Source organism: Sycon ciliatum, chromosome 2 (assembly GCF_964019385.1).
Source record: "Sycon ciliatum chromosome 2, ocSycCili1.1, whole genome shotgun sequence".
Taxonomy (NCBI): Eukaryota; Metazoa; Porifera; class Calcarea; order Leucosolenida; family Sycettidae; genus Sycon; species Sycon ciliatum.
Genome location: NC_088644.1, coordinates 24,681,466 through 24,698,275, shown reverse-complemented (window position 1 = coordinate 24,698,275; position 16,810 = coordinate 24,681,466). Strand labels below are relative to the sequence as shown.

Genomic DNA, 16,810 nt, shown 5'->3' with positions numbered 1-16,810 from the left:
GCCGGTATTGCCCGTGTACGAGTGCGTACGAGGCGCAGTAAATCATTTATTGCATGCTTGACCCAAACATTCCAGAAAATGGAGAGAAACCTTTCCGACTTTCTCAGTCTCCCGACACACTTGTTCAGTGGTAAACGTCGTTTGTGGTTTTGAAATTCTCTATTTCTTTACGATATCGATGGTGTTGTTGTTCGTGATTGAGCACTGCGTGTAGGAACAGGAACTGAAAGTGGGATGGGCTCCACAACTTCGTCTCGAACGCATTCAGTTCGTCTAGTTCGTCGGCTGCTCATCAACGCATCGACATCGATGTCAAGGTTGCATTCACCTTCTGAGGCGGCTGGTTCAGGTGGCTGGAACAAGTAAGTTATTGTCCGCTCAGTTACATGCGCGCGTGTGTGGTCTGTCATTCTCGTGCTTTGTAGTTTGTAGTCAGATCAAGTTGCTGTTTTGTGTTTCAAATTTGAAACTCCGAACAGTAGACACTTGATCTGATCACGAACCACAAAGTACAAGAATGACAGTCCGCATGCGCGTACATGTAACTGAGCGGGCAATAACTTGCCGGGCAATACCGAGAAATACAGACCGCTGAGCAAGAGCGCTCATTGGCTGTAGTACAGGCAACCCTCATGTGACATGCAATAATAACAAGTGCCATACGCATGAATGTTAACGGCCAACGTGCAAGTTGTACAACAATTCGACAAGCTAGGCTGGCTCAGCCTTGCTGTATCTCGATCCACGTCTCCTTTGCTTTGGTTCGATCCTGCAACATGAGCCTCCGTGGTCACCGTGCTTCTCCCTACCGCAGTCGTTTGGATGCTGCCACTCCTGTTGTGCTGGCAGTCAACGACTGTCAGTTGCGTGACTGAGACTCTTGCGGAGTAGCCGTGTCTAGCCACACTTTTTATTATCCGATGATCTTGTTTTGTTGTGTGACTCCGTGATTTTCTGTTGGTTGCTTTTCTGCTGTGCGAATAAATGCAGTGTCGACAGTCGGAAAAAAAAAATCTCGATCCACGTGTGCGTACCACAATGTGTACACAAGCGATTTTCACCCGCCATATACGCACAAAGGTCACATTTGGATCCGTTGGATCCGGTCAACCCTGCTCTCCGAGGTGGGTTGACTGGATCCAAATCCGAAGGATCCGGATTCGACCAATCGAAAGGGTGCGAATCCAGTGGATCGGGATCCCGATCCTACCAATCGAACATGCCCTCAGACTACGGCCAACTGTGACCACGTTTCTACGACTCAGCCGTGTTTGATCAGCGATTGTGCATGATCATTTTGAAACACGACTGGATCACCATGGAAATTCAAGTTCAGACGTGATTTTGGCCGTAGTCTGAATAGCCTAATTTAGTGATTTTGGCCGTAGTCTGAAGATCCTACTGTACTCTCCCTACTCGATCTAGCCTACATGTAGGCGCTAGCCCTGTAGATCTGCTGCATGTACCTAAAAAATTCTTGATGTCGACCTATGACAAAAAGTGCAAAGCAAAGAAGTAGAAAAGAATCCAACAGCAACAAATGAGGAAACAATGCATTATGTAGTACATGACATTGTACTTTTAGAACAGCCTCTTTTACGGGCAAAAGCAACACAATGATGAGAAACCAGGGTATGATAGGAAGATAATATTAATGTCATGTTTTAGGGTAAACTCTCGCCACTCCGGAGACATATTTTCCACATGTGTACGAGCTCGTACTATTATTAAATTTTTTTATTTTTATTTTTATTATTATTATTTTTTTACTAAGGCCACAGCTTCCAATCATGACATGCAAAGCAGCGGTACGCGGTGCAGCATTGCAGGCATGAATCGTGGACGTGGTGACGGGGTCTGATGTGCTCCCCTAGGTCGGTGGAGCACATCAGACCTCCACGTCCACGATTCATGCCTGCGATGCTGCACCGCTGCTTTGCATGTCATGTTTGGAAGCTGTGGCCTTAGTAAAAAAAAAATAAAAAATTAATAATAGTACGAGCTCGTACACAGGTGTGGAAAATATGTCTCCGGAGTGGCGAGAGTTTACCCTAAAACATGACATTGTGCTACTTATAAGTAAGTTAAAATAGTAGTAGTCGTACATCTACGATGCTCGTACCCAGTCGCGTACACCGAGTACAGGTATGCTGTGTTGGGCTCCATGCATGGCCATGATCCACTGCACCGCACTGCGCGCGGTAGATCTACTGGTCACAGTCCGCCGTCCCGCGTTTCATACATGTACGCTTTCAACTGCTGTAGCTGCATGCTGTTCATGTTCATAATCATATGTCGCGCGCGCGCATGCTCTCATTTGTTAGCAGCCGCAAAGGCAAAGGATCAGACTCCTCTTCACTGTCAGGTCTTCCTTGTTGACATTTGTGATCAAAAACAGGCAAATTTGGAAGCTTTCATGTCCAAACACGGGCGGTGTGCCTTATTTTCCGCATTAGGTAGAAAAAAAGATCTTGAAGCCCCAAAGAGAATTGCCGTTTCAAGTTTTGTAGGATTGGAGTATGCCAAAGAAGCTGGTGAACCTGAAGGGCATCGCCGCAGCGAAAGTTTGGAAGCAAAACGTGTCGAAATTGTAGGGGCCGTCGGCAATACCACGGAATTTATCGGTAAGCTGGAGAAGAATTTGAAGCATCTTGCATGCACAAATCGCCATGCATCGTGCTCAGAAAAAAACATTTTGTCGAAACAAGGATCCCATTTAGTTTGTTCTGTGCAGTTGTTTATGGCCGTATGGTTTAGTAACCCTATCAAACTGGAAGATAACTGGAATATTGTGACTGGATTATACTGAAACAGCACTGTGTGGCATTAGAATAATTATTGCCGCAGTTTTACAAGTACTTCCTGACAAATGGTCCAGCTGTCAAAATTAATACGATCGCGACGTCTGGAGACTTCTTGTACAGTGTACTACAGTCTGTATGGGCTACAGACTACAGTGACTGAGTGCAAGGATTGTGATATCGGAGCAAGAATATCTAAATCCAGATGTATTTTGCCAGGAAAAATTATCATTACAATCACTATGCTGTAAAGACAGAGTAGTTACTAGTTGCACATCATGTGACTACAGCTATGTGTAGAAACCTAGAAAATAGAGGATGCACATGGCATGTGGACATTTGAACCAACATTGCTGTCCCGTATGGTCATACAAAGAAGTGGAGCAGCTTTACATTGGGCACTACGGGATGTGCCGGTATCAAAACATGTACAAATATGGTATGGTATGGTGTGGTATTTTTATTTTTATTCACCAATCGAACATGCATATCTGCCTTCTCGCCGGGATGGCCAGAGCCAACCACGGCTCCTACTAATTGATGAATATGATAATGTGAAGCAAAAGAAAAGAAAAAATGGTACTTTGTAAGCTATAATACTACATGTACTGTCATGGACATGGAAATCCGGTCGCACGTCAAGCGCCGAGTAGCGGCCCCAGGTAGCTGGTCATGCAGCCGTCATTATGCATTTATGCGCTGCAGCGCGCTGGTCGCATCGGATCAACATGTGCACTGCATTCACCGATCTGTATGCGCTGAGGGCGCCAGCCCTGGTCATTGAGCTGGATTTCCATGTCCACGGCAGTAGTACATGCTATGATCAAAATGGCTATCATGATACAGGTCGTCCCCCGTTAATACGAGTCCGGTTAGTACATAAACCCCGTTAGTACATAAGAAATCTCAAGTCCCGGACGAAACGTGGTCACTTCCATACAAATTTTGTCGGTTAGTACATAATTCGTTAGTACATAAACCCCGTTAGTACATAACATTTCTCCGTACCCGCATGCCACCTACCTCAATAGTACATAATTTGTTGGTCTTTTGGCCTTCCAGTGGAGGCACGTCGTGTTCTAGTTTCTACTTGTGGATTCAATTAGCTCAGAAATCAGAGCGCACATCACAAACCGACAAAGCTCTGTTTTTTTTCGAGTGACTGTATACAGGAACGGCTGGACATGTATCATGTAAACTGTAGAATCTTCGCTGACTGTGACCGTTATAACATAATTTTTATGTTATATCGAGGGAATCAAGAATATCTCGCTCCCTAGTCATGGCAGCAAGAAACACTCAGAAAATTTGAAAAAAGTGAAAAATTCTAGTATACAAGCAAGTTATGTACACTTTCGTTTAGTACATAAACCCCGTTAATACATAACATTTGTCAAGTCCCAGAGATTATGTATTAACGAGGGACGACCTGTATTAGACAGTTAGTACCCCGTCTCTTTCCTTTCCATCATTGTTTGGTCCGGTGTGGCTATTGGCCATCTATGGCTTCTCTTGTGCATGTATATACTTGTGCACCTGAAACTTGCAGAAAGGCACCACACGGCGACAGTACATGTAAGGCACGGTGTCATTTGCAGACACACATCTACGCACATGACCGTGTGGGCATGGTCGCACACCTTACATTATGTACCCATGAGCCTGGGATCTACAGTGTACCTTATATTTATGTGTGATAAAGTGTCATTGAATGTCTCCGTTTCCGTACCTCCTGTCAATTTTAGTGCCCAGGCGTTGCACTATCTGACTTTGTATGGTCTGAATACATCGGTGGACCGTTTCAGTCATAACTCGTACCAAATTGTTAGTGCTGAAGCGAGCGCATCTACTGTAAAAGCCATATATATAACGAAGTGCTAACTCTAACGAGTTAACGAGGAGAAATCTGTCGTTAAAATAGAAATCGTTATACAGAAATCGATACATATACTGTCCTATTGAGCGTTGAGAATGAGTGAGAATCGTTACCTTTGGTACACGTAAACTAGTCAATTTTGGGAAATCGTTTTAATTATATGCGCCTCGTTAGAATAATGGCTTTTACAGGATAACAAACAAGTGAACAGTTCCACCAAAGAGCGAGCTATCGAGGGATGTGGCCAAGACGATTTTCTGAATTCAGCTTCTTTGAATTCCACCCCCGACGTTGGGGTTGCTGCTGCTTTCGACTGGCTTCACATCGGACGGATGTTTGGTGTCGAGATGTGTTTTCTTCACCTTCGTTGAGCCGCCATTGTAAGAAAAGACCGTACTTGAAAGATTTCAAGGTGCCCTGTTCTTCGCTGCATTGCGGGAAAAAACTTCCGAAACGACTAAGCGTGACTTTCTCTAGAACGGAGAGTTCACGAGATGCACTGACTGTACTGTAATGTGCATGCTATACCGTATGCAGTGCTCGTTAGTGCTAACGAGCTCGCCGCAAAAACGAGCAGAGTTTTTGGCGAATGAGTTTACGAGTACCCAGTGAGATCCTTTCAACAAAAATTTAAATAAGCCTATAGAAACCTGTAGTAACCTATAGTTACCTGCTTTGAACAGAAACCTGGTACTGACACTGGCACAGGAGTACACCTGGCTCTATACGCAACATCACGGTATTGCGTTTGTCAAACGTAGAGAGTACATGTTCAGCTGTTGTATCCGACCGGCAAAGGTTTGACGACATACGCTACACTAAACCGCTCCTGTTACTACTGTTGCACAAAGTGAAATCCGACCCAAAGTGCAAAGCTTGGAACCCGGCCCCAATACCCATTACATCACTTTGTTTGAACATGTGTGTCCGAATATGCCAGTTTCGGAGTAGGATTTCACCTGGCCCAAATATACATTACAACACCTGGTTCGAATGCAAGCCTGATTCCATTGGAAACCTAGACCTTGCATCAGCTTGTGCAAGGCTAAATCTGGCTCTTATACGTGACTATACGGTATGCTTGTACATGCATTGGAAAAATTGTTCTATGAAGATTTCTGTGTGTGTGTGTGTGGGTTTGTGTGTGGGTTTGTGTGGGTTTCCCTAGGCGTTCCAGTTCTAGGCTAGCATTGTGCTGCTCCGACTCCACGACTAAGAGTTGATGGCAATGCCGATGGCAGCTGAGGTTTGTGTAGATGTTAGGCTTGGCACCAGTGTATGGATTATATAGTCGTGCTGGCCCCCAAAGGTATGTTCTTTATGTGGAGGTACATGTATTGGAGAAGAAGGAGGGTTCTGGAGCATGTCAATGGTACTGTGACCAGTGCTAACCGTATTGTGTGTGGATATAACATGATAAATTATATTATCAACATCGCTTATGTGCAATAGGGTTAGGTATAAGAATAAGCCTCATGGTAAGGAGAAGTATTATGCTATGGAAGTAAAACCTGCTATCAGTTGTGCAAGCATCAGTGATTGGGTATTGCATGATAATTATGATACCTTGAAGAAGGATAATGTTGTTGCATTCTTACCAGCTTTTTCAATGCTGTGCATGCAGAGCTAGTTGTGTGTCATCTCTGGCTCAACTCAATGGACTTTGTTTTCTGTCGCTCGTAGGTTGTGGTTGTGATGATGAAAGCTGTGACAGCTTACACCACAGTGACCACGCACTCACATACATAGTATACACTACTACTACTATTTATTATTATTATTATTAACTTTTATTTTACTAGGGTGTTTCCCACAGACCTATGGTCTTCTTACGGGAGCCCCTAGACTATCAACATACACACATATATACACACACCCATGCACATACACTTGCATGTACACACGTGCATACACAGCACATGCCATATTCAGTTCGAGTAAAATATGTCGCCAATCGCGCAATCACTTGGTCACATTCAGCAAGTACAAGCTCCATGTCTCTAATCTGTGGAGGGCATGCGGCTGTATTTTAATTCCTTTTATGAAGGAATTGGGCTGAAATGATCATATATGGACTTATGTAGAATCATGCTACATGTATCTCTAAATTTCATCCCCATATTTGGGTGCATTCCCTCAGTTTGTAGTTACTTTCGGTTGTAGTTCTCTCAGGCTGTACTTACCGGGTATAAGAGGTTATGCGATACACGTCATTGCCACCCCAAATTCTTCTAAATAAGGGGTTTCTGTACCCGCTTTGGGCATTTTGCCACCCCAACTGGCTCCTATATATGGCGGATTTGACGTTATCGCATAATCTCTATACTATTTTTGTAACATGTGGCTTTGGGATTCATTTGGCTAGCACGATCCGAACCAAGATCAAAACAACTGGTGTACATGCAGGACCAGAACCAGAATATTTTTCAATGTGCCACACTTGGCAAGGTTTGTACTGCAATGCAGAAATGGGCAAACATGATTGGTTTTGACCATATCCATTTTCTACCTAAGGCTGCTTTCGTTTTTGTCTACTTGGTAGAGTAGAGTGGATCAAAACCCTTTTCCCAATCTGTACTCTCTTGTACCATCATCCTTCAATGCGACGGACCCCAAGATAGGCGGTCAGCCTTTGGGTCATCCTAATAAAGTCATTGTTAAAGGCCGGCAGATGGTAGTTTACGAATGCAGATGTACCCTTTTCGTTAGAATGTGGATTTTACAGTACGATATACGGTATTTTTTGGAAACCAGCTCTCATTGCCAAACAAATAAAGAAATACCGTACCTCTACCAATTTTTATCAGCCTCAAACCTGGTATAGCTGGTAGAGGAAAGTAGAATCTACTGTTTGGGGTAGGAAAAACCCGAACACATCTACTGCTCAATAGTTAGAGCATCGCTGGCCTCGACCGAAGGTCCCCGGTTCGAGTCCTGGTGGTGGCAGTCAATTTTTTCTTCAGACTTTCCCGTTTGCATCTAGCGAACGAAGTAATTTCTACCCAAAGCTATAGATCAAAAACGAACGCCCCCAGGTTTTCCTGGCAGGTCTGGCCGCGGGGGCTGGAGCCAAAACAGAACAAATGTTGGGTCTACAAAGAACTTGGTAGAAATGTGGCACAGTGCAAATAAACTGGTATCTGCTGTCTCCATACTTCTTCATTTACAGTTTATTCCTGATCATTTTCACGAGTTCGTGGCAAATCTCTTTGCAGAGCATTCAGCATACAGTGATACATCATGCTACCAGTTTACAACATCCTTTATACAAACACAATATTTTTATACAAAAGAGAAAGACCAAGGAACTACAAGTTACGCTATACTGTCCACTAACACCACCAGTTACTAAACAAAAAACCTTGGCTCTCCATCTGAGTACAATATTTTTACTTTATCCACCGTGATTACATTGCACACAGTATGCTTAAAAAACCTGCTTGTTGTACAGTATGCACAAGTGACATGATAACTATAGAAAAAAGGATACTGTAGAGGCAGAAAATTTCGTCGGTCAAAATTTTCGTCCAACTCCTAAGAAAGGGAGTTCGTCCGGTTGAACATTTTGTCCATTGTTCGTAATAGTGTATAGAAAAGCTGGACAAATCGACATTAGTCCGGCACTTAATTTAGTCCAAAAGTTCCTTGGACGAAAAAGACGAAATTAAATTCCAGACGAATATTTCTGCTTATACAGTAATCGACGAACAAACTGTCCAACGCAGGGTACCCCAGAAGGCACATTTGTGAGTCTTCCAGTCGCACTGTAGAAAACACCCATTCACCTGCACAATACAAAACACAACAAAACTGAGTTAACGCATAACACGGAGCAAGTTTGTAGCTCGAAGGAACATTGCTTCTTATTTTCGTAAAGAAAACCTACAAATTTGATAAGTCAGGACTCAGAAAATTACAGATCCAGTTTTCGGGCATTCGTTTCAAGTGGAATACAAGCAACCAGAACCAATGACATCTACGGATAAATCATGAGCATTAAACGTTGGTAACCATTACAACACAGTGACACATTTAGCTTCTTATTTCGTTCATAATTACCGGTGACAGGTGCATGCAAAATAATATCTTGCATACACTTGTCATTTGCAATTATATTCATGATTACTATTATTATTAGAAGCAGAATGATGCAGAAATGATCTTGTATGCATGTCGACATTTGCACCTTTCTCACTGGTATATCCTACACATATTTCAGGCCAAGGCAAAGCTCAACAGCACAGTGACTTGCTGGAATCCACGACATATTTGCATTTCAGACATGATTGCTCCTAAATAAACACTTTTTCCCTTTAGCATGTCTGCACCAGAAACACATCAAAAAGCGTATCAAAGTATTAAAGCCGGTACCCAAAAAACATATCGAGCGTTTGCTTCTGTCGTTCCACAAAAAAAACTCCTGTGAGAAACTGAACAAAGCACATGCTTGCATTCCCGTATCATGGTCTGTATCTGTATCTGTGCTTGCACATAGTCACATGTCTGCACAACCACATGCACACATACAGCTACAGGCACACACACACACACAGCTACATGCACACACACACAGCTACATGCATACACACACAGCTACATGCACACACACACACAGTCACATCCACACGCACAGCATATGCACAACACATTGATATAGCAAGGTGACCCCTGGCGAGCTCGGTATATTACTTGCTGCTGTCCACTTAGCCCAGTGTGGTCTGAAGCATCCATCTAAGGTCAAATCATACGACACATATCATGCAGCGGCATTCTAAAGTACAAACAATACAAACTTGGTATGATAATATGTCTCTATTACTATTGATATTTTCACTTTCATCCAACAATTTCTTTTCAGTGATTTCTGTTGTCATGTTGATCTTAAAAAAATTCTAATTCACTTCCCTTTCAGAACATTTCTTTTTCGTATTTCAAACTTAACTTATTGCTTGAAGTGATGAACATTGTTTTTGAACTACCTTTTCAGTAAATGTCTTTTGCGACTTACGTACACAGGGTCCAGTAGAATAGAATTTGTCTCTACTCGTGCACCAGGACACTGATTCTCACAATATTTCCTACTTTAGAATTTTTATTTACTTTTTCTTTTCAAGGCCGATCATTCAGTTGCATTTCTCTGGCAATCGTATCTTTCCTCTACCTTGCACTTCTACTCAAGACATGAAAACGCGTGTGTAACGAGTTATGATGCATGTCACTAGCATATCCGCTCAATTCGTTGGAAACAATACTCTTCAAAAAGACTGTCACATCATTTTTCAGTCTATTGGCACATACATGTTATATAAAATTTTGAAATTCCTGAGAGAGAGAGAGAGAGAGAGAGAGAGAGAGCACACAACAAGACATTCCATGTATGACCCTTCTAACAGCTGCACATACCCATGCATAACCTTACCTGTCTACTTTTTACACCTTCACATCCATTCCATTCATTCAAACAAAAACTACACGGCACAATATCTGAAGAATAAATTAACTTGAACCAATAAAGTTCCTTAACACATATCACACCACCATCGACTTGCATCTTTCATCATGGACCAGCAAAGAGCGCCCGCCACACCCAATATGAACACATAATGAAATGTGTTCCCGTTCTCCACATGCGCATAGCGTTCGTAAACTCAATATTCACTGATAATATTAACATCAGGACTTGTTCCGTTTTCACTGCAACAATGAAGTGCATCCTCCACAGTCATTGATCCATTAAAGGATTTATTTAATACCCTTAGTGGCTAACCTGCACTCTATGTTTGGTGCACAATCCATGTGGTCTATCACGTGTGAATTCTAGCAGTATATACTGGCAAATGAATGCCCTCTCCCTCATCATTCCATGTCTGCATGTTCATGAGGTTCACAGTCAGCTTGAGTGTCCCCAGTAATTGCTCTTCATCAAGCCCTCCTGGTTTGTGTGGACTTTGTTAACTTGACACTAATGCCGTAGAACTGCTTTCTTTCATCTTCTGACTCTCATTCTGACCATTGTCATGTGTTCACTCCAGGCTGTACCTTCTCTAAGGCAAATGTTGATTCCATCACTACATCTGGTACTGTAACTTGCTCCTCTGGTTACACGAGAGTAGGAGGCAATACCAATGCAACCTGTCCATCCAACTCTACAACTGGAGAGTGGGAAGAAGTAGGAAACTGTGAAGGTAATACACTAGTTTGCTCATATTTCCTTTCTCTACACACTGGTTGCTTTCAATATAAACAGTTTGGCCTGTTGAGTACTTCCATTTGTGTATGTTGTGAAGCCAATGTTTTCTTTGTGAAGTTTTCCATGTCTACCCAGTATTTTTGGAGTGTCTTACAACAAGATCTGTTGTCTGTTTGCGTATTGTCACAGCACTGTGCACTGCACCGACCATCGCCAATGGATATGCCAGTGGAACACAGTTCAACCAGTCCAGTACTACGTATTACTCATCTGCTGTGTACAATTGCAATCCGGGATTCAGGCTGTCAACTGGCGTCAATAATACCAGAATAAACTGCTCTGTAACAAATGATGCAGCTGGGTTCAGTTCACCACCTACATGTATTGGTATGTTTTGTTTGGCTGAGTAGTGCTGCTCTTGATATGTTGTACACAATATATGGGTTGATCTATTTCCTTGTTTTGGTGTGCTTCTACATTTTACAACTTGTGCTGGGCATGGGTACGATCCACTTTCTACGCATTTTTGATGACTTCAGCAATCTCAAAGTCGCCTCATATATTCTTTTTTATTTTACCTGCATGAAGTTGGCCGTTCCAACGAGGAACACACACTTCCTGCCAAACTTGAACTTGACTGACTAACGGCTGCCATCCGGAGCCCACGAGGAGCGTTGGAACAACCAACTTCATGACTAACACGTCTCAATGAACGTTTGGTTGTGCACCTTAGTTTAACTATTCAGCACCAAGACTGGCGTGTGACTAGTCTCCAGTCTTCTATCAGTTGTCTGATGATGATTGCCTTGGCATACAACACGTTTAAAAGTCGCGACCTCTTTTCCCTCAACATCAGCCTGAGCATTTCTTGTCTGACCGGGTATCAGCTGAATGGTGGTCATAGTGTGGCTTGTCAAGCCAACGGGAAACCTTCTGCGACTAGTGGCATCACTTGTGATGGTGAGTATAGTTGAAGACAAATGGATCATCAGCAGTTTCCATGCAACATAAATCTCTGCTGAGATATATATTTTTAGATGAACATCCTGTTCTTAACGTCATATGATTATCACTCGTGTACCTGACTGTATGTATTGTGTATTGTCTTGATATAATCATTTTTGTGATTGCAGACATCAATGAATGTACTTCTAGCACAGATAACTGTCACTCAGCAGCAACTTGCACAAACACTATTGGATCCTTTACATGTTCTTGCAATCCTGGTTACTACGGAGTTGGAACCTCGACCTCCCCATGTCAGAGTAAGGATATACGTACCAGTGCGCATCAATCAAACTTTTTGCTCCCTCGTTTCTAGGCTGCTTCAGAGTGCTATGTACAATGTCATTTTTTACCCACTGCATGCATGGAACAAATTTTCTTTTTTGCTACACTTGGGGAAGAATTTTGTTAACTTGACACTAATGCAATAAAAGTGCTTTCTTTCAGGTGCATGCATCTCATTTATTGTTCTGTTTTGTTCATTTTATCTTCTGACTCTCGTTCTGACCATTGTCATGTGTTCACTCCAGGCTGTACCTTCTCTAAGGCAAATGTTGATTCCATCACTACATCTGGTACTGTAACTTGCTCCTCTGGTTACACGAGAGTAGGAGGCAATACCAATGCAACCTGTCCATCCAACTCTACAACTGGAGAGTGGGAAGAAGTAGGAAACTGTGAAGGTAATACACTAGTTTGCTCATATTTCCTTTCTCTACACACTGGTTGCTTTCAATATAAACAGTTTGGCCTGTTGAGTACTTCCATTTGTGTATGTTGTGAAGCCAATGTTTTCTTTGTGAAGTTTTCCATGTCTACCCAGTATTTTTGGAGTGTCTTACAACAAGATCTGTTGTCTGTTTGCGTATTGTCACAGCACTGTGCACTGCACCGACCATCGCCAATGGATATGCCAGTGGAACACAGTTCACCCAGTCCAGTACTACATATTACTCATCTGCTGTGTACAATTGCAATCCGGGATTCAGGCTGTCAACTGGCGTCACTAACACAACAACAAACTGCTCCGTGACAAATGATGCAGCTGCGTTCAGTTCACCACCTACATGTGAAGGTATGTTTGTAAAATAATGTATTCATGGATCTGTTTTACGGTTGTAGCAATCATGCCAATTATTTGCACTTACTCGTTACGGTCGTACTCGACTCGTGCTGACAATTGCAAAATATGCCTATCAAGTGCTTGGCGCTTTTTTTGCCATAATGCTTGAAAAATAGGCCGGGCAAGTTACTCATATCTCTTTATGTACTACGGAGACCTGCTGTTCTAAGTGGCCTGGTATCTGTGGCCTGAATATTCTGACGTGTTTCACTATTATTTTCTAACAATAGAAAAGAAAAAAAAGGACCAAGAGCCCTTTATCCTTGGCTCTCCATCTGAGTCCATTCTAAGAAAAGAAAGGAATTTAATAGAGGTCGGAGGCGGATAATAGGGAGGTTTCGCTCTACGGAAGTACGTATGAAAATAACGTAAGAACTCCACGTGTTATCATCAGCAAGACAAATGATAACATTGTCCTTTTTCAAATGCCTCTCTTTTTATTGGGGTAACCACCAGGTGATGGTCTATGGTTACCATGGATACAACTAGGTATCCAGGGATGTTTCATGGTGAAGAATATTTGGATTATTCTTCGTTCCACAAGTAATCGGAAAAAGAATATTCGTTCCAGGCCTACCGTAAAGTACCGGCGAGAGTGCCCCATCATCTTGTCCTCTCTTGATTGTCTTTTGGTGGTGGTGACCTGTCTGTAGGTCATATGACGTGGATCTTGTACACACATCGCACTTCGTGCAGTCATTCTGTACTCAGTTTACCTTCGAGCAGATGCCAGCTCCAGACAAAAACATGGCAAAGTGTGACCTTAATACACTACGGTTCTCAAACCGTACAAACTATTAGGAAGGTGGTAGCACTGCCATACGATTTTCCTCTCCTTGGCTGTAAAATCAAGGTAGAGTCCTCTCGCGGGACTGGGTGAATTGACATACTGTAAAAGCCATTATTCTAACGAGGCGCATATATAACGATTTCCCAAAATTGACTAGTTTACGTGTACCAAAGGTAACGATCCTCACTTATTCTCAACGCTCAACAGGACAGTATTGTATCAATTTCTTTATAACGATTTCTATTTTAACGACAGGTTTCTCCTCGTTAACTCGTTAGAGTTGTCACTTCGTTATATATATGGCTTTTACAGTATTGTTTTGTCGGGTTTGATACATATGCGCAAGAGTACATAACCAAGAGTGTGCAACTCCTATCTTGAGCTGCGATGGGTTCACCCACGGCGGAAGTTTTTTATTGCGTCATTCTTTGGCAGAAGCATGACGAAGTGGGTATGCTTTCCCACGCTTGTTTTGTAGATACGGTGAGAGTTCGTCAGGTTCAAGACACATTGATCTATCGTCCGTTGTTCTGCTTCAACTACCGTAGCTGTAATGTACAACTCATTTGTACTTTGATCTCTGGCTACGCATGATGGCATCAGTAAGCCAGACCGCCGCCAAAGACTGATGTCATAAAAAATTCCGCCGTGGGCTGGGGGATCGTCGAGTTGCACACTCTTGGTTATGTACTCTTGATATGCGTGATCTATTCAAAGCATCCAGGTATATATTGAATGCACGGGCGTTTCTGTGCATGTCTGTGTTGTCTGTCAGCTTGCCAGATTAATGGCACTGGCCACAGTATCTCTTCTGTATCTCATGATGGCACTGTCGTATGTGCTGATGGATACTACTATAATGGAACGCTGCCCGTCTGTGGAGAGTCATCCGTACACTGGCAACACCTTGTATCTTGTCAAGGTATGTGTCCAGTGGTCTGTGTGATCTCTCACCCCCAGGTTCTTCTCCTGTCCAAAAATGGGTCAGCAGAACAGGTGCTTTCATTGTTTCCCGAACCCTCACGAAACGTTTAGTTTGTGTCCGAAGCGACTTTTTTTGCAGATGTTCTTTCACAAGTTTTGAATCTGTGTGACTGAACACAACCTTCCGAACTGGAGTCCAGTGCCCTAATTTTGCATGAGACTCCCATTTAATTTTACGCGAGGTTTCCCATTTTCGCGCATCCATTACCTGTAACAAAAACCTGCCTACTATGTGCATGTTAACTTTAGGTTGTGTTGCCTGGCACAAATATTGTCACACCCATGCTAATAGGATGTCCTTTTATATGCGTTGTTCTCGGTGTATGTCTTTCCTTTTCATTCCCGTTGCAGCATGTAAGATTCCTAGCGGGAAGTTCGTTGAGTCGATTTCCAGCGCTGGAGCCGTAACTTGCATCAGTGGCTATGCGGATCGTGTGGGTAGTGCTGCACAAACCTGTACGAATGCTGATGGTCTGTGGCAGAATGTATCAACCTGCACCAGTGAGTGATGACATATCCATTGTATTCTGTAGATACAATCCTTCCCTAGTCTTTCGCGTTTAACTGTCATACTTTTGCTCTTGGTTCTGAATGTATGCGTGTGGACACAATGCAGTGTTTTGTGAGATATTTGAATGTCTACTTTGAAGTTTACACCATCAGAACACCGGGTACATCTTCCTGTGAACGTCTATATTCTGCCTGCCATGTCATTTTGATTTGTTTTCGTGCACAGTCAAAACCTGTCCGATTCAGGCACCCAACAATGGCACCGCAACTCCTCTTTCTGCTACTATCAACTTCAATGAGACGGTTGTATATTCTTGTCACACTGGTTTCCGCCTTGTGGGCGAAGCCAGTGCTCATTGCCTAGCAACTGGTGATCTGGATGCTGCCAAACCAATATGCCAAGGTAAGTGAATTGAGAGGTCAGTGCAACAGTTAGATCACTACAGTGTGTACGTGCTGCTCCTTGCGTGCTTGCAGTGTTGTTCATACTCATAGTTGAAAATAACCCATCGCCAACTGATGAATCCACTTTGCTCATCATCTTGATATCCTCTTGGTTTATAGTGTGTGTGTGTGTGTGTGTCAGTATGCCAATCTGCAACATATATTTTAGCGATACCGCATACGAAGTACAGATCGTACGCTATATTCCATCCAGCCCCAAATGCATTTTTACAGCCAGGCAGCATTGCATGACCCTCGTTTCAGCTTACCTACTATAAATTCTTTTGAATTTCTCACATTTTCCAAGGCTTTGGTTGCTATTGTGCTCACTTTCAAGAGATGAATTGAACGTCTCAATGAACGTTTGGTTGTACCCCTTAGTTTAACTATTCAGCACCAAGATTGGCGTGTGATTAGTCTCCAGTCTTACTATCAGTTGTCTGATGATGATTGCCTTAGCATACAACATGTTTAAAAGTCACGGCCTCTTTCTCTTTATTTCTTACGTTTCGCTGCATGTGTAGTGTTGTATCATGACCTGACTGTTTCTGTTTCTACTGCCTTCTGCGCATTGTCAGACATTCGTGAATGTAGCAACGAGACTCTTCATGATTGTCACCGTGATGCACGGTGTAACAACACTGTGGGGAGTTATACCTGTTCTTGTTTGACCGGCTATGCTGGAAATGGAACCTACTGTGAGAGTAAGTGGATTGGGACTGTAAGTTGGTGCATCTACTTAGTATGAAGTGGAGGTCTAGCAGCTATGTGCAAGCTATGATTCGCATGCGTGTGTGTGTGTGTGTGTGAGTGGGAAAGATGATCCTTCTACTTCCTCCGTTAACAAAAACTTCGTGATGGATTTTGATGGAAATGAAAACGCTTAGAACAGGTCGAGAATAGTTTGCATCGACTGCAAATCACTGGACAAAGGTGATTCAGCCTATGTGCAGCGTCTTTACAAGAGAAACTGTTGGCGGAATGAGCAGAGAGTTCAGTTTGCGTCGCTGTCGTCATCTGCTGCACGCGAGTTGTTATCTGCTGATCACACTCCGCTGACCTTGACGTCGCCTGGCTTTCAAGCTGC

At 42.9% G+C, this 16,810-nt stretch overlaps 1 protein-coding gene across 1 annotated transcript in view; it reads left to right on the top strand.

Moving 5' to 3' along the window:
• The window catches only part of LOC135810452 (sushi, von Willebrand factor type A, EGF and pentraxin domain-containing protein 1-like), a 30,679-nt gene that overhangs the window by 4,346 nt on the left and 9,523 nt on the right, over positions 1 to 16,810 (top strand). The window contains exons 2-10 of the mRNA XM_065323945.1: positions 10,710 to 10,862; positions 11,057 to 11,254; positions 12,001 to 12,132; positions 12,403 to 12,555; positions 12,750 to 12,947; positions 14,561 to 14,707; positions 15,121 to 15,270; positions 15,506 to 15,682; positions 16,302 to 16,427. Coding sequence (XP_065180017.1) covers positions 10,710 to 10,862; positions 11,057 to 11,254; positions 12,001 to 12,132; positions 12,403 to 12,555; positions 12,750 to 12,947; positions 14,561 to 14,707; positions 15,121 to 15,270; positions 15,506 to 15,682; positions 16,302 to 16,427 — 1,434 coding nt within the window. The remainder of the gene's footprint in view (positions 1 to 10,709; positions 10,863 to 11,056; positions 11,255 to 12,000; positions 12,133 to 12,402; positions 12,556 to 12,749; positions 12,948 to 14,560; positions 14,708 to 15,120; positions 15,271 to 15,505; positions 15,683 to 16,301; positions 16,428 to 16,810) is intronic.